General features: G+C 47.4%; 2 protein-coding genes across 4 annotated transcripts in view; one reads left to right on the top strand and one right to left on the bottom strand.

Annotated features, from left to right (window-relative positions):
• Nucleotides 1-6517, bottom strand: part of LOC135918567 (uncharacterized) — a 98363-nt gene extending 91846 nt beyond the window's left edge. For both annotated transcript variants that reach the window (XM_070531817.1, XM_070531819.1), the window contains exon 1: nucleotides 6258-6517. The gene's annotated coding sequence lies outside the window, so the exon portion shown is untranslated. The remainder of the gene's footprint in view (nucleotides 1-6257) is intronic.
• Vdup1 (arrestin family protein Vdup1) overlaps nucleotides 1-25020 on the top strand; it is a 34278-nt gene that overhangs the window by 1219 nt on the left and 8039 nt on the right. The window contains exons 1-2 of one of the 2 annotated variants that reach the window (XM_065452176.2): nucleotides 10882-10939; nucleotides 24027-24152. In XM_065452176.2, coding sequence (XP_065308248.1) covers nucleotides 24122-24152 — 31 coding nt within the window. In that variant the 5' untranslated portion in view covers nucleotides 10882-10939; nucleotides 24027-24121. Of the gene's footprint in view, nucleotides 1-10881; nucleotides 10940-24026; nucleotides 24153-25020 lie in introns of those variants that run through there. The other variant, XM_065452175.2, reaches the window with a different exon arrangement.

Here is a 25020-nt window from a genome sequence, read left to right as displayed (position 1 = left end):
GCTGAGGTCTGGCAACCTGGTGATGGCCCATTGCTAAACTTGATGCTCAATTGACACATTTTAAATGCTCACGGAATACACCTTGTGGGCACAAGTATTCTGACGTTCTCCTTTTCGACGACAATTTTCATAAAGTCCACGTATCACTGAAAGCAGGCTATCGGATCATCAAACTACTGTTATTCTCAAGACATCTTACACAGGCCTGGTGACCATAAGAAAAGTAATGCTGCGCATTTATTTTCGTGTATCCATGCACTAGAACACATCGCGGTCTGTGTTTGGCCGGAAATTTGTGACGTAGAATTTATAGGTGCTTTGTTTCAGCTTTCAAGTAAACAGTGATTTTTTAATGTACACAGCTAGTTAGTACTTGTATTTGTCCTGGGTTGGGGGAAAGAGTCTAGCATGGCTAAAACGGGCTCCCACTTCGCATTTGCTAAGAATGTGCTACCTACAAACAGATCTATCGCCACCATTCGTAGTTCATACATGCCTCTGGTTTGTTCAAAGAAAATCACATTTAGCTTTAATAAATCCTACTTTGATGGCACCACGCAACAAGCTCATCAGCTTGTCGAATTAATCAAAAGCAGAAGTTCGTAGGGCAGGTGAGTCTTGCTTTTCTGAACAGATCGTACCAGGCGACGATGATACAATCAGCTGGTTCTACGGATAGATAATGTTTTACTACTGCTAAGCCAGACTCTACCGTTGAGGACCACACAGTTTGTAGTACATTTCCCCAAGTACGAGATGAGTTTTTCCGAGCTATTTCACTCGTTTACGCAACAACAACAACCCGACTTTAACATTCGTTCATTGCAAAGTGTTTGGTTGGTTTCTATATTCGAAGCTACCGCATAGTTCATTTCTGAATACGAATACGAATGGTTAGTGTGTAACATTTGATTCGTGTTCGAAACTTCAAATAATCATCCACCCCTAATACATCGGTGTTAAAGAAATCAGCAGTTTTTAATTCCTTTTTTTTTTTTTGGAGGAGCGGGCAAAGCTTCCGTCTATAGAGAAGATATTTTAACTGGTAACACCGGGCGAAGGAACCTACGATAAGAGTGTGGAAGCGCTCCATTTTGTGTAGTTGTGGGTGGGCGGGGGTCTGGAGACGTCCTAGCGAACAAGCTGGATGTCACGCAAGCACTGCATAAGTACTTTGGGTGCACTTCGTCGCATCCTCCCACTTGCCTCACCCATGTCGGTGTCGTACACGAAGCTGCAGAATGTCGACACAGGAATGCGACGCACCCGCCGCACACGATCGTATCAAATATGTGGCCAGCACCGCTTCGAGCTGCGGAAGGTTTACGTAATGAGGGGAGTTGCGAATTAATTTTTTTTTTCGCTTTCTTCCAACCGTGCCATTTTGCGTTTCGGAGCAACCCAAGCAACCTTTACAGTCGAAATGCAAAGCCAGAAATCGTATAACATGAATATCAATGGTATCGGAAGGAGGCTTGCCCGCTCTGAGCACTTTTCGGCGTTGGAAGCCAAATTTTTAAGCAGCAAATCCCGTTCGTGCATGTGTTAATTCTCGTAAAAGCTACTCCACAGCGTTAGAGAAAAACCGTGTTCACTGTAAAGGGATAGTATGTCGTCGTGCATCATGTTTCTTTTTTTTTTCATTTCGATGCGCCAACGCTTACATGGATTTCCTAAAGTCGACTTCTGCTCTTGATCTATACATCTGCTGGCGTTAAGGCTTCTGCAGCATTCTTGTAAACACGGCTAAAGGCACGATCTTCATTATAAGCATATCGATCCATTCGGAGAATTACGCGTAATGCAGTATGTCGCACCGTGGTGCCGATAGTATGCGTTGTAGCGCAACTGAACAACTTTTTCACTATATATTTTTCTATCTATTTCTATCTATTTCACTATAGCGAGTAACGACAAAGCTTTAGCGATTTCGTTGCCTTGACAATAAAGTTCATTGGTTCCATGTCTTTAATGACCATGACGATAAAGCTTCAGCGAACGATGAACGATGAACATGAACGATGCATGTTCATGAACGATGCAGCCGGATATTTGATCTGGGAGTTTCGCGCGCCTGCTGCATGACTGCGCTCAAGCACGAGAATTAAAAGCCTGCGTAATGAAGCTTGACTAAGAAAAGCTGTTTTTATTTTCAAAAGCTGCGTGAGATTTCACTGATTCGCCAACAGAAAAGCTAAAGCGTAAAGCCCTCACTTCTTCTTACCCAGATTCATATTATAAGCTTATTTGTACGTTTTGAGGGTAAGCAATCCAGGCCGCTCAACTAAGCTGCCAATTGCGTGTCATTGAAGTAGGTTATCGATGAACGTCGATCTCACGGAGGCAGTGCCAGTGTCCTTGCCGGCTTCTTTGCAGTGATTTTAGCAATCGTTTCCGGATAATTGTTGTCGAGTGTCGGTAGCTTATCGAAGTTAATCGTAGCGCTGGGAGCACGTGTTGCAAAGGAATTTAAGTACCTAGTGGACTTTGTGGTCGATTTGTGGTCAGACAAAGTGCATAGGCAAACTGCCATGCAAGTAAACGGCCGAAAAATCTACGAAAACTTGATAGGTATTCAAGTTATTAGATTGCAATGGGGCACTAATATTACGTATCTGTGCTGCAGAAAACTTAGGTACGATGAAGAAAATATATTGTAAAGGTACTGATCTATGCTCGCTGTGACGTGTTGGCGCTTCCTTCTATTTTCTCGTGCGGCACGAACAATCTCGCGAATAATAATAATAATAATAATAATAATAATAATAATAATAATAATAATAATATATTAGGCACATGGAGACTGTCACAAAGGAGAGAGAGAGAGAGAGCAAGGACAGGAAAGGCAGGGAGGTCAACTAGACGAGCACCCGGTTTGCTACCTTACACTGGGGGAGGGGAAAGGGGATAAGAAAGAAGTAGAAGGGAGAGAGTAAGCACTGAGTACGTGTGGGAGGGACACTATAAACGGTCTCTTAAGCCGATGCACTTCAAGTATTGAACTAGTGTACGAACGAACAGGTTGGCAGCTGCACCGAAAGGGGTACAATACCTATCCTTCAAAAAGAACGATACCTTTGTTAAGTGAAAACGCTGAGAAAATTCGGTATAATCCAAGTTCTGACCAGCTACTCAGCATTTAGTAGTGGGAATAAAAGGAGTAAGAGCAAATGTCTTCGTGGTGAGGACAAAACAGGGTGGGGGGGAGGGGGGCGGATGAGCATGAACAGCGGAGCCCATTGAAAGTCTCGAATCGAATTTGGAGGGGAAACAAATAAGAGGAAAAGAGGAACAACACAAGAATAATGCTTGATTCCCTATTCTTGGCCGAACCCCCACAGTGGGTGAAGTCGTCGTCACCATCATCCTTTCGAATGTGAGCACTTTGGGATTCCTGCTTGCCTTGCTGGGTGATGTGGCGCTGGGTGTCAGCGTCCTTGTGCCAAGTCTTCATTTCGCATTGCTAAAGCGGGCGCTTGGGCCGAGCCGCCCGGACGACGAGAAAACGCAGGCGTGAGCTACGTTTTCTGTGCAGACGCTACCTCGCCAGTCGGAATAGGGGACATGCGAAATTCCGCAAGCACGCTTTCCCACACAGCTCACTTGTCCTAAGTTGGCCGAGCTGCAGCTAATATCCCTGTTAAACCCGAGACACGCGTTTTGAAAGCTTGGATGGCGCGAGGGAGGGAAGGCAGCACGCATGGTGTCAGCAGACCGCTATCAGACACCCTAATTACGATTCTAACCCGACGCCCGCCATCTTGGTTAGGTCAAACTACGTATGCGGGAAAGCCTGCTTACGGATTTTCGCGTATCCCCTGTTGTCAATGCCTGCTCCCGTATGCACGCGCGTTGCCGCGCCGTCGCAAAGTTGGCCGCCGTTCGCCGCGCGCTGCCCACAGTCCCCGCGGCGCCACCGCCTTCGCGTGCTGCTGCTGCTGCCCGCGCTTGGGTGACGCGACACAAGGTCGGCCCGATACATTTGGTCATGCGCTCGGCGGCTTCGCTCGGAGCCGCCGTCACGCCTGGGTGGTGGCCGCCTCCGTCCTTGCAGGGCAGACGACGCTGCGCTTCGGACCGCCTCCGACTGCGCCCGCCGCGACGATCTGCGACGAGCGCTTGCACCGCAGGTGTCATCCCTTTCTCTTGTAAGGAGGCCACAAATCTTTTTAAAAAAGGAAAAAGAAACGCGGTTACAGACTCTTGGAGCGTAGGTACACTCGTGTAAGGAACCCGTCCGACGAGGGCCGCCAACATTTCCGTTTCCATCAAATAATTAAATAAATGGATCTACCAATCAGCTTTGACTGGCACTAAAGGAAAAAAAAAATGTTGACAAGCAGGCTACTCGCTTCTATCTGACTTCAGTCTTCGAGTTATCCCAATTTTTCAATGGTGCTTATCTTTAGATTCGTTTAATCTTTTTTTAGTGAGTCACCCGATTCTTGGCCAATCCCCCATAGTGGGTATGAGCCACTCGTAGAGGCACGCAAGCAAGCAAGCAAATAAGCAAGCAAGCAAACAAGCAAACAAACAAACAAACGAAATTCAAGTTATGCGAGTCTTGAACAGAGGCTCGGTAAGTCAAGCACCTAGAAACAAAAAGCCGCAGGTGGGCGCGCCCACTTCGAAGTTTCCACTCCATCTCCGAGCGACGTCACGAATTTCGGCAGCGTCTACTCGGCGCTATTTCGACGCTCAGCGGAAGTGCAAGACAAACTTGCCCTACAGCTACGGCTCCTGCATCTTTACGCTGCCTTCGAGCGCAGGTGTGCACACTTGCTGTAGAATGTGTTCATTGATCAATGTTGCAAATCTGACCATAGTTCGCTAATGCTTCTCAGAGGGGCGCCTATGTAGTTTGCACAGGACAGGAGCGTTGCCTCCTCAAAGGGACCGGGAAATTGAAAAGTGGGTGTTTTTGTTTCTCTGGTGGATTTTTGCTTGCTCCGAAGTATAGGGTAGTTTGACCCCTGAGCAGCCAGCTGCCCTGAAATCTTAACTAAGCAGTCAAAGATCAGTTGCATATTAATAAAAATATAAAGAGTTAAAAAAACGCCTACATATTAAATATTAAGCTCGTGAAAGTCGGAATTAATTTCTTTTTAATTCAAGTTTTCCATGCATGCACGTGGGCCCTTCCATTGTACCGACTTTTGACAGCATAAATCTCGAAAGCTTATTTCATAAGAAGCCAACAAACGCTGACACCAAGGACAACGTAAGGGGAATTACTTGCGCTTAATAAATGAAACAAAGAAATGATAAGTTAATGGAAATGAAAGTGGATAAAAAAACAACTTGCCGCAGATGGGGAATGATCCCACAACCTTCGCATTTCGCCCCTCGGTTAAGCCCCTTTCTTCCCGAAAGCTTATTTGGAATATGGCTCTCTAGAGTCTTCTGTTCCTGGATGACCTCGGGAACGTGACAGTTCAGAGTCGTCTGCTCAATTTTTCTAAGCTGTGTCATATCTGTAACACCACTGCGTTGACCCCGGAGTTGTGTGTTGAGTTCAGTGTATAGGGATTATTATCTCTTGTCTTTCGTAGCTACTGCACGCTACAAATGCTTAGCTTGTGCTACGATATTGAGCAAGAGAAAATATTCTGGTGGCTTGCGTCGCGCAAGCATCTATGTCTATAGATGAGCGTAAACTCAAGCGACCGCGGTAAATATTAATGAAAACTCCATTTAGGCGTTCTTAATTGACAGCGTTAGCCTGACCTGCTTGTGGAACCTCGTTTAGTGTCAGTATTAACCTCTGGACCCATATTTCGGATGTTCCCTCCAGACGCAAAACCACACTTTAATTAAACTTGAAGGCTGACACTGCGTTCTCCCGGCCTCCAGCCCTCTCGTTTCTCTGTACTGGGCATCGCTGGGCATCGCAGCGTTCATGGACGCATGAACCGTAACATGGCTAATTTCGTGCAAGATAAATTACCACAATGTCCAGTATGACAAAAATTACTTCGTACAGGAGCTGATGCTCCTAATTGCAGCGATGCTTTTGCCCGGCAGAGAAGAAAAGTTCCCTTCCGGGCCATGACTTGTCAGATGCCGTCGCACGAATAGTTCAGGTTGGAAATGAGGCTCTCAACGCTTTATCCGAAGTTCTCGCTTGATTTCTTGGCAACCAATGTTATGTATATCATAAAGCAATTCAGTGGGGCCGTAAAATGTCGAGAGCAACAGGCGTGGGTCCCCTATGTACAAGTAAGCAAGAGAAAAATCAATGCAGCAGGAAAGCTTACTGCCATCTGTCGCCAAACGACGGTTGACAGTGGAAAGCAGCCGCAGCAGCAGTCGTCGAAAACCATATACGAGAAACCAGGCCGCCCCGCCCGCGGTGCTGAATTATGCCTCGAAAAATAAGCAACGCTGGCAAGTAGCAATCGCAGAGCGTGAGGGAATGCGGAAAAGCTACCAGTTTTCCGCGTAGAAAGCGTTTCAGTAGCACTGGGCCGTCATCATCGAGGGCTCACGCACAAAAGCCGACAAGTCGCCAACGCAGTCCGGGTCGGGCTGCCCGTTTCTGTATTGTCCGGCTTCAGTTTTCCAAGAAAAAAGCCAAGGGCGTATTCTCCACTGCTCTATAGGCATAATATACAGCTTGTCTCAAAACAATTGCCCGTGAACAAAGAAATGGGCCGTCGAAAGGACGCCAGCCGTTCGTAGCCATATGCTATGCAGCGGCGTGGCCATTGTACGTAGGCAGAAAACGGGCTGCGCGGCACGCACGAAAGATGGATTGATTCGACGTTGACGTATACACGCGTGCCTGCGCCTGCGCAAACGCCCTTGAGGGCTAGTATAATACAGCCTCCGTCGATCACCGCTATGGCTTCGAGAGAAAGGCTCGATAGCTGCGGCAAATGCTTTAGGCAATTTTTCCCCGATTTGGAGCCCTTGCTTTACGAGTGTGTACACGCGGCTTACGGAAGGAGCGAAGTTGTCGATGTCCTTGGTGGACGCCCGACGGCGCACTGAAGCAAGTGCCTGTGTTATGCTGTCGTTATCTCCCCTTCTTTATCTTTCATCTTATGTTGGGGCACATCTCGCGATCCTGGAAGCGATCATCGCTTTCCTGTAGCAAAACACCCGGTCGATGGCAATCTTTACCCGTTCAATGACAGCTTTATGGCTTCTTCGCGACAGCCTCGTATCTGACTTGACCCGCAGGCCGCCTAAGCACTGGCGCTCTCCGGATAGCTTTGCTTCTATGAATCGAGCGACCGGGTGAGCCAACGTCACACGCGGGCACGTCGCATTTGCCAACGCTTTGCTTGTACGCTGAAACACCGCCACGACCCTGCAGTGGTTGCCGTCTGAGAGACTCGGCCCTCTCCATTTCTGGATTGCAAAACGCGAAACAGGTGAGGAGCGCTTCTCCATTCGCGATCACCGACGCGACGGGTACAGAGAAAAAAAAAAAGAAGAAGTGGCGCTTCCACTCGCCGCCGTCGGCACCGGTTGCGGAATACGCGTTGCCGGCGACGGTGTTTCTTGAGCTACACTTCGAAGAAGGCCTCACCATCAGACACGCACTGGCGTCACACTTTCTCTGTCGTTCATCCCGTCGTAGTGCCTTCTCCGCGGAGGAAAAAAAAAAAATAACGAAGCGGACAGTGTTGCGCAGCAGCAAAGTCATACCCCGAGTGCTTTATGCTTCTCGCATGAATGCTTCTCCTTCAGCATAGGGTGCACCAGCGCGGGAGGTGTAATTACGTTCAGGGGAAAATATCGCGCTTCAGTCCTTATAGAATAACACGAAAACAAGCCACGCTGGAACACATATAAGAGACAAGTATACATGGGAGGACAACTACTTACAGCTTACAACTTATGCTCATTTAGAAGAGATGAAAGACGGAAGCACTAAGCGCATGTTCCATGCCAAATAGCACAGGAGGGAGCAGTCGCGAACAATATACAAATCATCAAAATAAAAAGAGATATCAAGGTAGCAATCCCCTTTGTCAGACAAAGCCAATGAAGACACACTGAGACATTCTTCCTGCAGCCCCCGTTTTCTAATGTGTATACAGCGTGTCCCATGCTACAAACTTGTGCGTAACGCATTACTTGTAGTTAATTACTTGTAATCAGTTATATTCTCTGGTAGTGTTGTAATTGATTGATGACCTTTTTTTCAATGACCAATTGCATGTAACGAGTTAACTGCCGTACGATACAAGCTGTAACAGGCGACGACGCTTTGAGCACATCAATTGGGTGGAAGGCATGGTAGAACGTCCGCAGTCGTACCAAGCAGCAGTCTCATGGGTGCACATGTTCAGACAGGCAAACCCGGCACTAAGTGTTTGTTCCCTCATCTCAGAGGCAGTTCGCGCGGCCCAGCACAGTGAGCACCACACTTTTCATCTCGCTGAATGTTTTAGCGTTTCTACACGTCACAAGGGAGACCACGCCAGAACGATCACGTTCAGTGAGTTTACACTTCACCTTTTCCATTGTCATGGGATAGTCTCCTGTCCGCGATTGCCAATTTCTGCGTCCGGTGTTCGTACAACGTCATTCCCTTTAGCGCTCCCGTCGAGTGAGTTTTCTGTGTCTGCTTATTTAGTCACACGAAAACTAGGGAAGACGGCCGTAGAATATCTTGAAAAGCAATCGCCTGTGAAGATAAACAACGTGTAAAAGGCTGCAGAGGACGCACTCGAAAAGAATCAGTCTAATTCGTTCTTTTTACTGTGCTTGTTCAGTGTTAAAAAGGCTGGGAGGAAAGTGTGTAGAAGTAATCGATTGCTTTTTAGCAATTGCTCAGTACTTTCGCGGGGCAGTATTTGGTCAGCGTAATCAATTACATTTCCGAATAAAGTAATTGCGATCGGCTACATTTTTTTCTGCAACGTGTACAAGTCTACCCGGCCAACGTAGGTCAGGCTATTAAATAAACAGGCTAGCTACGAGGAAGACCAATGGTGTCTTCTCACGGGCCGTTTTCCGCAAACTGAAGCATCTTCCGTCTAACTTCAACTAATTTAGCTTCATCCAACAAACACCTGCAGAGGGATGAGTCTTGAAATGAACACTAATTGGTAGCATTGATACAAGAATGTTACTCGAGATCTTTAGAAATATATAGGCTGATATTGTAAGGAACGTTGGCGCATTGAATGGGCGCCGACTATTACATATCTTACTCAAGAGTAGTTCAGCAACACGCGAACAGACGGAGAGTAACGCACGTAACGCTACACAAGCAGTCCAGCACACGAAACGAGACACCTTAAACACGCGCACAACGCACCGGACACCGAAAGGGACGCGAACGGCGTTGCCCGAGGCGTCTAGTGATTATCGCCGTCCGAGACCACCCGCCATCCGAGAAATTTACATGTGCGTGGCGATGGCGCCACGAAGAGGTTTACGCATGCATACGAAACCCCCGGCGGGCAGGCAGTCTCCGCATCGGGGACGGAGAGTCCGGCCGAGAGACGGCGATTTATCCCCGCCATTGTGCACCGCACGCTTACGTGCGGCCGATAGCGAAGCCGCGTGCACGACGTATACACGAGACAGTCCGCACAAAACGGGCGGCAAAGATCATTCAACCGCGGAGGGCCTGCCGCCGAAACACAAAGGGCGCAAAGGCCGAGCACACTCTGCTCCTCTTCTCTCCTCCTCCTCCCCCGCCTTTCTTTTTTTCTTCTCTTTACCTCTAAATCATCCAGTGCACAGATAAGAACGAAAGAAACCGCCGCCAGGCCAAGTACAGCAAGAAAAGAAGCGGGCACACACCGTAGTGTCGAAGAAACCGCAAGGTACCCCGTTCGTGTTTTGCTTCGGGCCTTCTCATTGTATATATCCTTCCCGTTCCGCCGCCGGCCAGTGCTATAAAAAACAGGAACTTCCGCGTTTTCTTTTTCCCCACGTTCTTTCTTTTATCTCATTTTTCCGGCCAGTGCGTGCGTGTGCGTGTGTGTCTCTCCCTTTCCTTCGCCCCCCTTTGACTTCGAAAACACGACTCGGGTGAAGACCTCTTCGAAAAAAAGAGAGTGAGGAACAACGCTCGTCCCTGGCGGCCATCGCCTCTCCGGAAGCACGACTCGGTCGTCTGGGCAGCGGAGCTCCCGAACGGCACTTCAGTTAACGACGTCGGTTTCGTCATAACTCACGCGTGTACTCCCTGCGTGGAGGCACCAGCGTGTCCGCTGGAGAATGAGAAAGAGCCGCCTGGTACTTCGAAGGAACCGCGCTCTGTGAGCGCGTGCGGGGGACTACAATGCTTGGGCGGTGCGGCGAATAACCGTTATCTAACAAAGGAAGCTAAGTCTGCGCGACGAGTTAAAAGACCCACGGATGCTGATACAGAGCTAGGAGTTAGACATCCATACCCTGAAACGACGTGTGATTATCGCGTCATACTGTGTCATGCAACGATAACAGAAAACCTATTTCAAGCCCTGCACGGTGATTACGTCGGCAACATGTCTTCGTTTCCAAGAACCCTACTCACCTTGCCAACATACGCTAAGCTGATTAGGAGTTTGCGTCTATGAGTCAAGTTTTTCTCCCACTGCACCATCTACTAAAGCCTGGTTAGCTCTGTCAGTCAAGCACCGTTATTTATCGCCCCCGTGTTGCCGGACGCGGGTCTACAATTAGAAGGTGATTTTATTTAAGATGCCCATGAATGGCTTTTCGTGTTTCCGGGTAGTTTAGGTGGTCATGTAACCGTCTCTCGATCGTATAACGGGCTACTTTAGACTGTAATAAAGTGGAAAATTGGGCGAGTTGGTAGACATTCATAATGGGAACAGAGCGAACAAGACGACGACGAAGTGAAAGAACACAAGACGAGCTCTGTCACTGTGGGGGTCGCCGTGGCGACAGATATGGTGTGTGACTGAAAGCAACGAGTACTGTTCTACTTTAGCTGACAAGAAAAAGCAACGCTTCAAGAAATTCGGTTAGTGCCAGTATCGGCGTTCCCAACATACGCGTATATGAATGATTATGCGCGGCAATTTGCGGCTGTGTGTCTGCGAGTCATACGGCAGATTCAGAGAGCGGCGATAAGCTTTAAATAGGATCCCGTCAGTCTATGGATGCAACTATAATCATGTAGAACAACCAAGCCCGACTAACAAGCCCTACGACGTGCGCAATGGCGGAATTATCTTGATCGATGAATAAACGGTTTCCCTGAGAAACATGTAGCTTTAATGGTTATGAGGAGCATCTACCTTTTATGGTTATCCTGTACATCTGATAGGCTGCTTAGTCGTGGAACACGGTTTCATTGTTTGGTCCTGACTCAGAAAACAGACATCGTAGAGACAAATGTAGCGACACCTTTATTTATTATTTGCGTGTATCCCACTTGTATACCCTCGGCACGCACAAGCACTTCCAAACGATCGCGCACCTACTTCGGGTGCCCTTGTTTCAATCCGCGAAGAGCCGCACTCTCAGCCATGCTACACCGACCGGGGAAGCGCCAACTCACAGTACACAAAATTCTTGGAGACTGGCCTACACGAACATCAGTGCGAGCCGCTGTGAAGGCACTCCTGCGTCATTTAAAATACACCGGACTGTGTGACGAGTTGTGACTGCGCACAGTGGGACGTGGAATGTATTTGTGGGATGGTGGCATTGTGTAACACTATGTAACGCCTTCGCAGACTATGTGACAGCACCCACAGAAACTGTTCTGTATGGCTTGTGTGTGTGTGTTCTTTTTTTAATCTTATTTTTGTACTTTTCTTTCTCACATCTATGGCGTACCTTTTCCCGTCCCCCGGTAGAGTGCAGCGACTCGGAGATATATTCTCTGGCTAACCTACCTGTCTTTCAGTTGCCTTTCTCTTTCTCTCTCTCTCTTCACCTTCTACATATATGCCAGGCACTTTTGCCACTTCCACTGTTCAGAGTAGCTAACCAGGCTCAGTTAACCTCTCTGTCTTTCCCTTGTCGCTTTTCTCTCTATGTATCCGTCTCGCAGAAGCGTTTGCGCTTTTATGTTGAAGCGCGTTACGATATATATATATATATATATATATATATATATATATATATATATATATATATATATATATATATATATATATATATATATATATACACAGTGAAGTAGACGCGCGTATGAAGCGGTTTCTTGACGTTTCGGCCGGGGTCCGGCCTTCATCAGAATGCCAATATATATATATATATATATATATATGACCTTTGTCACCCTTATCACAGGATCATAGTCTTTCGCATATCTTTATAAAGTGCGCTCACCTGCGTCCCTGGTAACAATAACAACGATGTGACATCTGCCATCTCATACAGTTGCGTCTGCCTTTTAGTATCAGGCTTATTCCATTACTGTCACCATGGTAGCTTCACTGATTGACTTTTCGTTTTGTTGCTTTTTGTCCCGTCTTCTATTCGTGTTCAGAGTTCGTTGTTAGGCCACGGCCCTCCTCCGTTGCTAGTTTAGACCTGCAGCGCAACCAGGCCTCTTATCGGCCATCAGAAACTTTGCCCGATCTCCCTTCCCCATTACCCACTTCCTCAAACAGGCATCTAACCGTCATTTAAATCGGTTACTCTCTCTATCAGCCTTCCCACGAAGTTGTTGCCGCAGCAAATCGTAGTATAGTGCCGTCTTGAGGAGGCTGGATAACTTATTCCACAACAGCTCATTTCGATGTGGCGCCCTTGACCAAACCAGTATTATGTCCCTTGATGACGTGTTTTCGCGAAGTAAACAGTAATCTCCTGCGGTGTCGTCTGTATAAGTGGCCGTGGAGTCTATAGACGCGACTCTTTGCGAAGACCCACGAGATAGGCATCTAGCGGGTTTTCAGAAGCACACTTGTTTAGGACTTGAAGCTCGATCACATAAATATCAAGCGGTCAAAGTTCGTACCTCTCTGGCGCACCGTCATTTCTCTTGCGTCTCAACTTGTATTTGAAGGTATATGCGCCGTTCCTTCGAGCGCACGCACTCCCTCGCGTCATTGTCATTCTTTGGAGATGACACAATGTGGAAGGACTCAAAACAACGGTTTCTTAGGGTGTGTTGTTTATTACTTACAAGCAACAATAAAGAAGAATGCTAAGCTGCATTAGTAAAGTACGTTACGGCAATAAGAAAAAGGTCTTTCTTAAGATTAGTGAAGGTTATACTTAAGCCAGAAGAACACGCGAAAGCGAAAAAGCGGTATCAAAACTGAACGTACATGACGTGTTTCGGGCTCCTTCGATCCCTTCCGGCGCATGCAGCCCACAAAAGCATAACCTTAGAGATATTTTTATAATACTCAGAGACTACTGTCGCTGAGGCACGAATTTGGACACCACCCAATTGTATATCGACAATGAAATCGCGTTCCATTCTAAAGGAACCTAAGAACATGGCAATGCCCATGCGCTAAGTCGGCCTTAATACAAGAAAATACATTATAGCCTAATAATTAAAATTAATTCTATTATGGCGTTTTACGTGCAAAAACAATGATCTGATTATGAGGCACGCCACAGTGGGAGACTCTAAAAATTTGAACCACCTGGTGTTCTTTAACGTGCACCTAAATCTAAGTACACGGGTATTTTCGCATTTCCACCCCATGGAAATGCGGCCGCCATGGCCTGGATTTACATTGTGGCCTGTGACAACACACTAACGTGCGATGCCTTGATTTCGGCGCGAAATTCAAAGAAGGGGAAATTCGCCTTACACTTCTCTGCTAGTAATCAATATTTTTGCCCGGTATGTATAAAAGTGGAGTTTTTAAAGATCGCGTTACCATTATAGGCTGATTTAGTGTTGCAGTTAGTGACCCTATAATATGCGTTCTTTTCGAAACTTCTGCTAAGCAGACGGTTCTCGGGCTACATCCCTGCCTGATCTCAGTATTATCCCCCCCCCCCTCTTCACCCTCCCCTACTCCCGCACTCATATGGCAGTGTGAAGGCGAGGGTGTATACAAAGACAAAAACACTCGGGATAGAATCCGGGGTGGGGACGCACAGCATTTTCTCTTCTTGTCGCTTCCTATCATAAGAAAGCATAAATTACGATAAACTACGTGATGATACTTAAGAAAAGACGCCACAAAAACTGGCTGAACTAACCATAGCACGCATCGCTGTAATATACAAGATTTGCTACCTTGGAAAAAAAAGAAACACTAGAAACTGTCTCTCTCGATGCAGACGTAATTAATTCACTCTGCCTCTACGTTCCTCCGTCAAGGACGCCCGTCTATCACAGCGCACGCGCTCTCCTCGTCTGGTCTGCGAACAACGATACTCGGCGCACAGCGTTTCCTTCCTTCTGGCGACTTTGTCACTGCCGCCGTCCATCCATATCCGCGCACCGAGGCTCTCGAACGGTTTGCTGTCCGGCGCTCGTCAAGAGCGGGGCGCACGCACGTGCACGCAGACGCATGTGCGTTTACACGACACGTCGTCCACGAAGGAGAACGTGCTGCCGCTGAATGTGGAGACAAGAGAGGAGAGGAGCTCCTGCTGCGCCTTGCAGCGCGGCCGCCGCTTTGGCGCTCGAAGAAGAGTGGGCGCGAAGCACGCGTGGGCAGCGCGCGGGCCAAGGTCCGTCGTCCCCGACGCGTACTCGGAGGGGAAGACGGGCTCGCCCCCCGACCACACCGTGCCTGTGCGACACACCGGCTGCGCGCTGGCTCGTCGACGCGTAACGATGACAACGGTACGCCGTTCAGGGTGGCGCGCGACCGCGGGGGTGGATGGTGGTGGCGTCACTGGCGCGCTGCCCAACATAGGTGTAGCGAAGGAGGAGGACACGGGTGTATACACGGCCTTGGGCGGGTTCCGCGCAGACCAGCCGGTTCGGGAGGCTTTAGTGCGGAGTTTATTGAAACAAGACAACGAAAAAAGGCCCGTCAATTACAAGAAGGCAGGAATGCGACATAGATGGTGCCGGAATACGTTCCGCCGAGTTCTTTTGTTCTTAAGTTCTATTTTTGCCAACAACTTTGTCCTCGAACAGTTCGTGATGCTATAGGTGATCGGTCAACTGATAGTTTACTGTAGTTTACTATTGGTGGTATACTACTTCGCTTCACGATAGCATTTCGCAGAATTATTACTATTATTATTTTTTTCTTTTTTTGCCCGACGATTGTTACCGCAAATGACGTGGCATGTGTACGTCCTGTGGAAATAGCCTTAGTTTTAACGCGATAGCGTTAAGGAGCTCGTGTCGCAGAAAAGCCGGTGTCGTCGGCGTCGGTGTCGGCGTCTGCGGCGTTGACCGTGAGTGATAAATAACGGCAGGCACTTAATAAATAAAAAGCAACTTCCAAGATGGGCTGGGTGGGAATCGAACCAGGGTCTCCGGAGTGTGAGACGGAGACGCTACCACTCAGCCACGAGTTTGATGCTTCCAAGCGGTACAAACGCGCCTCTAGTGAATGCGGTGTTGCCTTCGAAACGAGCCGTGGAAAGTTATACTGCGGTGTATATCGGTAATTATGAACATGTAACTTACAGAACTCGCAATTACACGAGTAGCGAAGTGCGTTTCCGTTGCATTCCTTCTGCGCTTTCCGCACACGCAGAGCCATCTTGCGGCAAACACAGAAGACCCCCTCCGCTCCATGTACGGCGCTGCCCCGACAGATGGCGCGCCACGCGCGCATTGCAGCTGTGCGAGGCGGGTCGCGGCGCGGACTCTCTCACCCCTGACAACGCTTCGCCTTGCACCCTCTGCAGAATCAAGCGCCCTTCCTTTCTTTAGATCGCTATCTGTATATCTCTCTGCCCGTGCCGATCACGACGTTTGGCTGGCGTGCATCATTTCCCCCTCCGAGATACCGAGTTCTTTGGTTCGTTCCGCTTGCTCAGGCGCACGTTTCGTTGCTGCGCCGAACGCCCTACCATATGGCTCGACGCTCACCGCGTCCGATGCGCGGCGCCTCGTAAGTGATGGCTGCCCTGTAGCCCATTGTCTTACACCCCTTGGCGGGTCGACGGGAACGCTGTCGCGTTCCACTCTTGAAGGCGAAGCTTAAGCGTCCTCCAATTTTTTCATTCGCTCGTTAGTCTGTGGAAGTGTATTATATTGTTGTATTGTGGCGTTTAACGTGTCTCGAAACTGCAGAGTGGGTTATGAGAGACGCCATTGTGCAAGGCTCTACGGATCAACTATACTGTTTCAGCGAGCACATTCAATTTTTTTTTAATTTCCTGTGGGAGATAGCAGAATTCTAGTCCATTAGCTGATCTACTCGAAGAGGCGGACATTACTAGAGCAAAGAATTGAAATGCATAATAGAATAATTAAAAAACCACTAACTATTTTTTAAACTGGATACCTTATGTCACATATTGCAATTTACAAATTCTAGCCGGGAGTTCGCAAAGCTGATCCACTTGGAGCGAATTCACAGGATGACATCATTTGCGAGATATTAGTTCCCGAACTTTGCGAAGAAATGCATCGATGTTCCAGTTATCTATTTCCAGAAAGTAAATAGAACGACAGTATATTTTCACCGCTGGTATGACGGCGCATATCTCGTAAATGGTGTCATCCACACAATTCTTTTTAAGTGGATATGGCTTGCAGCTTCACCCACTATAATTTGTAAATTGCAATATATGCCACGAGGTAATTAGTTTAAAACATAATTAGTGATGTTTTGTTAATGAGTAGATTATGCATTCAAATTTTTGTTCAAGTAATAATGTCCACCTCTCCGAGTATACCAGCTCATTGATTAGAATCGCGCTGTCTGCCCCAGTACAGGGTAGCCAACCGTAGGTAATCTCAGGTTAACCTCCCTGTCTTTTCTTTGCCTCTCTCTCTATCTCTCTCTCTCTCTGCCACAAGCAAGTAAAAATTGTTAAAAAGTGTTCGCTGAAACACCCTGTATAACCACGTGGTTTTCCTTAACGTGCATCTGCATGCAGGCGAGTGTTGCATTTCGCGCTCATCGAAAGCGATTACGATTTCGTAACCTTCATAAGCGAAGCCTGGTATCGAGCCTGCGATCTTGTGCTAAGTCGCAGACAACCATAGCCACCGCGGCGGGCTGTGAAAGTTTATTCGCATAGGCAGCGCCAAATCCGATGCTTCGTTAAGCTTCCGGTGCGCGTTAAATGAGACGTGGTCGCGAACTCTCCAATACACCACCACAACCAATACGCAGCTTTGGAATGCTAACAGTCAACCAGCTTACCCATCAGTCAGAAAATAAGCGTTTTGCTTGATCTAAAAGTATATTCCCTAACACGTTGCCCTTCATTCCGAAAGATCAGCAACCCAGCGTCCCATTGACGGCAGCTTGCAAAGTTTTGAGTTTCTGTCGCAATCTTACAATCATTTGGCATGTAACAATCGAAAGTGTCTGCTTCGAGATAATATCGACGGGAGAGGTTCTGACGCTAGGACGTAAATATATTTAGCGTATAGGTATAGTACAGCATATACTAGTAGCAGTGCTAGAGGTACAGGGACTGATATCCCCCACCTCCGCAAAAATTACCGTGGATTCGTTGATGATCCCAAAAGGTCAAGAGACGGAACTCAGAAGAAGGAGCCGAGCCAGACAAAGTTTCGCGTACTAACGATGGCGGCTCAGCGCCGCTGACTTCGTTTTCTTGGCTACATCAGCAAAAGTACAGTCATATTTCTATTGAAGACGTATTACAAGACATCAATATCGTCATAGCGCTCTGACCCAGCTGAATTTCGACATGGTGCTAATTGCATGACACGGCCATGGATGATACACGTGCAAGTCAAGATAACTCTCTACTTTCTTTTTATGACCGGGTTGGTACTGGGATACGGCCATCGGTGCTGTTCTAATTAACATTTCACTTGACTGCATTGGAGTGGCCAACATACAACCGTGCGACTATTATAGATCTGAAGGAACCATCCAACAACTGTCGTGCACATGCCCTCAATGCGATGTCCAGCGCACCTCTCCATATACAAAGCGCGATAAAAAGCGGCTGGACTCCAGAACATTTTCTGAGACCGAAATTCGGGGACCATGGGCCAATCCGTCACTAGCGCAGTAAGGTAATCGTGCACTACTGCAGTTCTTGAAGTAAACCGGCTTCGGTGACTTAGCTTTCTGCTTAATTTTTCCTTATCCTCGATGTAGCGTAGCAAACCGGACGCTCATCCGATTAAGTTCCTCAATTTATTCTTGCTCTCTCTCTCTCTCTCTGGCGGTTTTAGAAAGAGACTGCATGCGCTCACTTTCTTTCCCTCTTTCTAATATATCTGGACCTGGTACGCTTCAAAAGTAGCGTGTGTTCTTTAAAAAAAATAATAACAAGATGACTGAGTCAACAGCTCAGCTCACCAGCGGGCGATATATCAGCATGCCGAGCTACCAATTTTGTTACACAGGCTGCGTGCCGCGGCATAGTTGAAACCGGAACAGTCATCGCGCACTCGTTATAGGAGGGCGACGGCTACAAATAGCCGGCGCCACACTACACTCCCCCCCCCCCCTCCGCCCTTCTTCTCTCCCTCTCCATCCCACTATCCACAGCTGCCCTGTTAGTTTCGGATGACTGCTCTGCTTTGGCTCCTGCTTTCCTACTGACTCGTTCCACTGGCCCACCAACGCGGATCCAATTCGTCAGTCCACTACTCCGGCGGGCGCGCACGCGACTGAAGTAGGCTTCGCCGGTGGTCCACCACGCCCCCATCGTTTTGGCTCCGAAAGACTCACGCCGCAAGGAGCAGAGCGATGCTTCCGAGCTCGCCGGAGAAGCGAGAGCGTTACGCCGGGAAAGATACAAAGTTCCCGCATAGCTACTTAGAGGCGCCAGAAAAGAACCGTCCTCCCGTACTGAAGAACTCTTGAGCTGCGCTTGTGCCTCATCAGTGAACATCGTTTTTAAGGCGGTTCGGTGCGCAGGCCAGGAAATTACACCATAGACAAAGATATTAGTATCAGATTTTTTTTTTTCGAGTCTTAAATGAAGCTGATGCACGTGGTGAGGGAAACGGCTGGGGACGGCCTATCAGTTTTTTTTTTCTTTTTTTTGCTGTCGGGCTGTTTATGTTATTATTATTTTATTTTATGTTTATTATTATATTTTATGTTTTACTGATGTTTTTATTTGTAATATTGTTACTACCGTGGACTTACAGTAAGCTGCACGCCGTACCTACACTAGCGTAAGCTGTACCCACGTTCCTGAGTTTCACGTTGTAGTCAGCGACGTAAGGGGATGTAAGTATTTAGCATCTGTTTCGCAGCATACAGTCATAACCACGATTTGATTATGAGGAACTCCGTAGCGGGGGATTCCAGATTAATTCTGACCACCAGGTGATCTTTAACGTGCTCCAATGGACGGCACGCGGGCGTTTTCGCATCTCGCCCCCATCGAAATGCGGCCGCCGCGGCCAGGATTTGATCCCCGCTACCTTGTGCTTAGCAGCGCAACCCCATAGCCGCTAAGCCACCGCGGCGGGTAGCGTGCCATTTCACGAAACAATTGCCCTATAAATGTACCGGGACAGAAACGGATTTGGCCTAGTAAAAATAAAAAACAGTTGATCTTAATTATTTTTAGACGAATTGGTAGAGATTAACACCAACCAAATGTAATTATGTTAGCTATGGTTGAATACAGGGGAATAGATAGCGGTCACAGACGAGCTGCCGACCACGGCAACCATGACCTCATGCCGGTGGCGGTGCCGCTTAGGCATAGCCCACTCTTCTTTAATTAAATAACTCGTTCACTGCAGAAACTGCTTATGTGCAAGTGTTCGGTGTACGACTGATAATATTGCATTTGTGGCAGAGCAGAAGCTACAGAGTTTGTGGAAACAGCATTAGTACCAACACTATACAGTGTATAGTCAAACAACCAGTGAGACGTGCTGCTATGTGTATAACATACGCATTCATCTTGATTACTTATGATCACAAAGGTGAGATACGCGCTCTCTAACGAAGCGAACGGACCCTGCAGGTACAGAAGAGCTAGCGTCGGCTAAATATAGCCACAGTGAGCACAAAGTTCGAAAGGGTAACTTCCGCGACACCTTCCACACTGCAGCAGCATCTCGTGAGCACGTCAGATTACGCGCTTTTATGCGGCTTGCGCAGTCTAGTGCTCACTGACCGGAACCGGCGAGGCCAAGCGCAACGGGGCGTGTTCAGCAGACAGCTGCGCATTGTTCAGATCGTTGAATCTCTATAAAATATGACAAGGCGAAACGGGACGCTAAAGCGGCGATCATTGTTTGCCATTCTTCCTTGTACCGCCCGCTCTTCAAGGAATACAATGCAGAGCCCTATAGAGGACGGGTAAACTGCGCCGTAAGTGTTCTCGAGTGATTCTTTTAAGTTTCGGTTGGAGGTGTATGCTCGCGCTGTCAGGCACAATGTGCGTGTCTTCTTTAGCATTCGCGAGGTCGTTGATGCGACACACCACGCGACACGCTTTATACGACTGAAGGGACCAGTTGCATGGTTTTGCAGTTGCAGACCAGCTGCAGGGGTGTGCCAATATTCGAAACTTCGAATGCAAATCGATTAGGCTTTGCTATTCCATTCGTATACTCAATTCGAGAATTCACTATTCGAAATTGTCGAATAGTCGTTCAGCTTGCATATGAGGAATAACACTAGTCTTGTGGGAGTCTCAAGTGGGAGCATGCATGCCACAAGTTACTGATGCCATTGATCCCGTTGAATGAGAGCATCGGTGTTGCGCACGGGCACTAGTTTCTGAGCGAATGCGTGGTAAGGCAAATAATGGTCACCCAATAATTTCTTCTCATTCAATAAGAAATCTTCACGTGTAGGTAGCCTACGTACGAGTGTTCTTTCCTTCGTTTCTTTTCTTTCTTTTCCTTTTTTTTTGTGTGTGTGCCTCGATATAGACGAAGGAACTTAATATTGTACGGCAGCTCTCATCATTTCACCTTGTTGTGCAACTTCTTCCCATCAACAAACATAGCCCTCACGAGAACCTGCTAACGTTTTTTCTGATTATTTCATTACTGCAATTGTCTTGGTTTACCAGGAGACTGAAATCAGTTATTTTACATTTACAAGATCCTCCGCTAAGCAGACATCCAGTTTCGATGGTGCATTACATGTGTCTATCAAATAGGGTAAATAATCCTCTCCTGTTTACCAAACTAATTCCACGCAACTCTTTCTTTTTTCCGCGGTGCTTAAACATAAGTATATCTGACATTCAATTCGATACTCCAACGTCGTTCTTTTATTTTTGGAACATTTGTACTCGATTCAATTCGAAAATTTCATTATTCGAACACCCTTTCTTTAAGTTAACGTTTCCGCCTCGGATATTCAGTTATCGCGGTTACTTAAAAGTGTTGCCTGTCTGAAGACTTACCTGCCGTGGTCGCTTATATGACTATGATGTTGGGCTGCTAAGCACGGGGTCGTGGGATCGAACCCCGGCCACGACGGCCGCATTTCGATAGGGGCGAAATGTGAAAATACTCGTGTGCTTAAATTTAGGTGCACGTTAAAGAACCCCTGGTAGTCTAAATTATTCCGGAGTCCCGCACTACGGCGTGCCTCATAACCAAATTGTGGTTTTGGGACGTAAAACACCATAATTTGTTTTGTTTTGTCTGAAGAGACTTCTTTTAACGCTATGCGTTTTTTGTTCAGCGGTGACAGGAAGTTGATTCTTTTGTACTTGCGGTATCACGTCGTTCTTCACTTCCAAGCATGTGCAGGTTTGTTCTCGTCGAAAAAAAAAAAAAGACCCCCTGGAGTTACGTAATTATTGGTTTGCGCTTTCTATACACGAACATCTGCTTTGTCACAGAGCTGAAACATAACTATAATCTATCCAACCTAATCTAATCTAACTAAATATAACTGTAGTCACAAGAAGGCGTGAGACGAGAAAGCAAAACAAAGCAAAACAAAAAGCAGGACACGACGCTAGCGTGATGTTATGTGTTTTGATCGTTCTCGTCCCATGTCTCTTTAGCAAAAGTTAAATATGTTTCGATTTATTAATACTAACCGACTGGCCCAACTTTCTTCTCTAATTATTCTTTCCTATTTTTTTTTTTCGGCCATCAGGTGAATACGTATAAATGGCGCGGGAAAAAGTTCCGAGCGCCTGACTCGCTCTAAGGCGAAACAGTGAGATGTTCAGTAAGCAGGTGATAACGCCAAATTTAAACTCCGGAAGATTGAGGTGCGAAACGTCGTATGGTCGCTGGGAAGCGGTATATATCTGGCATAGCAGGAAAGCTCAGTGGGCGCTTACGTTGTTTTATCTTCGTGCAGCGTTCTTCTGTGCGGCTGGTTTTGCGCTTGGGTTTTCGCATTTATCCATTCCGGGCATTTATTTCACTCCGTCTTGCTTCCATTCTATTTTTACTTCTATTTTCCTTCGCGAACTGTAGGCGAGCATTACTTATGTGCGAAAGGGTGCGCCGCGAGTGCAGGCTTCATTCTTGCACTCGCAGCACATTTCCGTTGAAGCCCGCGTTGCTTTCGCCTTCACTCGTTCAGCGGAAGCGTTTCACTTGCAATATAGACTTACAGGACGCCGCTTTTCCATACAGGTCCACTCTCTTCCTGTTATATGTAGACGATTTCGAACGCTGTCCTCTGAGTGCCGCCATCGTGCTGTCTCCAGGTCAAAGCACCATTTTGCATTGCACATCCGTCACTGAAATCGGGCCCAAAAACATTTTGCAGTTTTTGCGGAGACCACACGTGGCATTTTTCTCGTTGGCCTAAATCGGCCCACATAGTTCTCTGCTTTCCGAACCGGTGCTTCAGGCGAGTTTCACGTCACGAGTACTTTCCATCGCACCGTGAAACGATGGAAAGCTAGCACACGATGGGTTTCCTTAAAGGAGTTACGTACGCAATAACTGTGGGAACGCCAGGCTTCTTTACGCTATCGCTTCCGTTTGGACGGGTAAATAGTGTGCGCAAGACGAGGACAGTGAAAGACCGACACCGCATGCGCGCTGCACGAGATACTGCACACGCACAGCGCATGTGTTGTTGATCATTCATTGCTTCCCCGTCCAAATGTGACGCCAACTAGCCCAACGTCGATCCCTTATGCAGTTCATCTCTTTCGTGCAGAAAAATGGAAGCAACCGGTATTACGATAGTCAGCGGGCGGTAAAGTATTCGAAAGTGGCATTCATTCGGAACGTGAGCGCCTTATATCTCAGCGCAACATTACGAGTATTGTTGCACTCTATCGGCATTAACTCTATCTAGTGATTAGTGTTTCCTTCACTATGTTATTACGGCTTAAAGTGGAATTCCTGTTCTGCGAGCAGACATCCTGAAGACAATGTGCACGACAAGATAGGACTTTGACAAAGGGCTACGAGCCTGGCACCGCATTACGATTACACTGATGGAACGCGCAGTGCTTCGGCCCAAGGGTCGTTCACCACATGGGCGTATATATACTGAATAAAACATGAAATAACCATATGCGCTGTATACTTTATTCTTTGGAAGCTCTCGCTTGTGCACTGTGCGGGATTTATCACGAAAATTTTGGTTACATGGCAGAAAATGAAGGCCCATGTTTCACTTCACATATTTCGCACAAAATTAAGCGCAGCACCAGTAATAACATTCCGGTGTCAAAAATTTCACGATATATTCGCATTTTTTCTGTCTTTCTGTTTTTTCTGTGTTTTCTGAGTGTCTCTTTCTCCCTCTCTCTCTCTTGTTCATTTTGCTGTTATTTTGTTTTTTTATTGTTATCTTTTTACGCACTAGAAAATTTATTTATCGTTGCCAATTTCGTGATGTCGCGAGCAGCTATAGCTCGAGAATTTACCTCTATGTGTGGTGACGCCATTCATACGTGAACCACCGATTGAATCCGAGTGACACTATTTTTTCTCAGCCTTCATGCCACACCCCGTTCGTAGCGTCCAACACTAAACCTCAAAAGGCATACTTACTGTCGTCTTTAATTGCGCGCACTTGCACGGTTCGTTGCGTGCGGCATATACTCATCTCCCCATTCCCCTCTCTCTCCAACCATCGTGACAGGCCTGTACTTCCACATTGTCGGAGAAGGCGTGGTGCGGCTCACGGACAAGTCCAAAGTGAACACGTCGGACCGGGAGAACTACATCGACTTCCGCATGCGGCTGCTCGGCGAAAACACGCCCAAAGGTGAGCCCGCGTGCAGAAACAATAAAGACGCCTCGCCGTGCCAAATTGTGCGTCCGCGCGCGGTGACCCAGTTTCACTGGATACCCGGGCGGGCAATTACAGTGCGCCGACGCAAGGTACACATTATACGGGTGCAGTTTGCCGATACTGAAACATTCCGGGCCGCGTTAGCACGCCGAGCCGCCGCCTTGAAGGCTCGCGGTAAACTTATCGGCGCTTTAGTTATCCGGCAGTCTCATTGTTACAAGAAGTAGCCAGTGAGCACAGGTGCGGAAACACAAATTAGGATTCCTTCCAGGCGTCATCGCTTAGAAACGAGAGCGCCTCAAGTACACATAATGGGAACTGACAGTGCAGTACATGAACTTCGTAAAAGCACGGTATAGTTGTAGTCTTTCTTTTTTTCGTTACTTTTTTACCATTACACTGAGTTCATTCTGCCATCATCCGAAGTGACGTTTCCCCGCTTGCTAAGCTGTGATCCTTTCGTACCTTTAAATTGGGAAAAAAATGGGGGCTCTACGTGGCAAAACCACGATGTCATTATGAGATGTGCCGTAGTGGGCAACTCGGGATTAATTTTGAACACCTTGAGTTCTTTAACGAGCACTAAATGCATGGTACACGGCGTTATGGATTTCGCCCCCATCGAAATGCGGTCGTCGCGGCCGGGAGTTGATCCGTCGCCCTCGTGCTGAGAAGCGCAACGCCAAAGGGACTACACCACCACGGCAGTTATTTTCACACTGTGCCATGAGTATTCCCAAACACATGCTTGTGAAAGTTTTTTTTTTGCTACCGAGATTGGGATATCTGGTTCGGCTCCCTATTCCTAATGTCTGGAATTCAACGGGGAATAATGCTTAAA

This window comes from Dermacentor albipictus, chromosome 1, assembly GCF_038994185.2.
Source record: "Dermacentor albipictus isolate Rhodes 1998 colony chromosome 1, USDA_Dalb.pri_finalv2, whole genome shotgun sequence".
Taxonomy (NCBI): Eukaryota; Metazoa; Arthropoda; class Arachnida; order Ixodida; family Ixodidae; genus Dermacentor; species Dermacentor albipictus.
The sequence above is the reverse complement of the archived record's forward strand: the minus strand, read 5'-3'. Positions and strand labels throughout refer to the sequence as shown.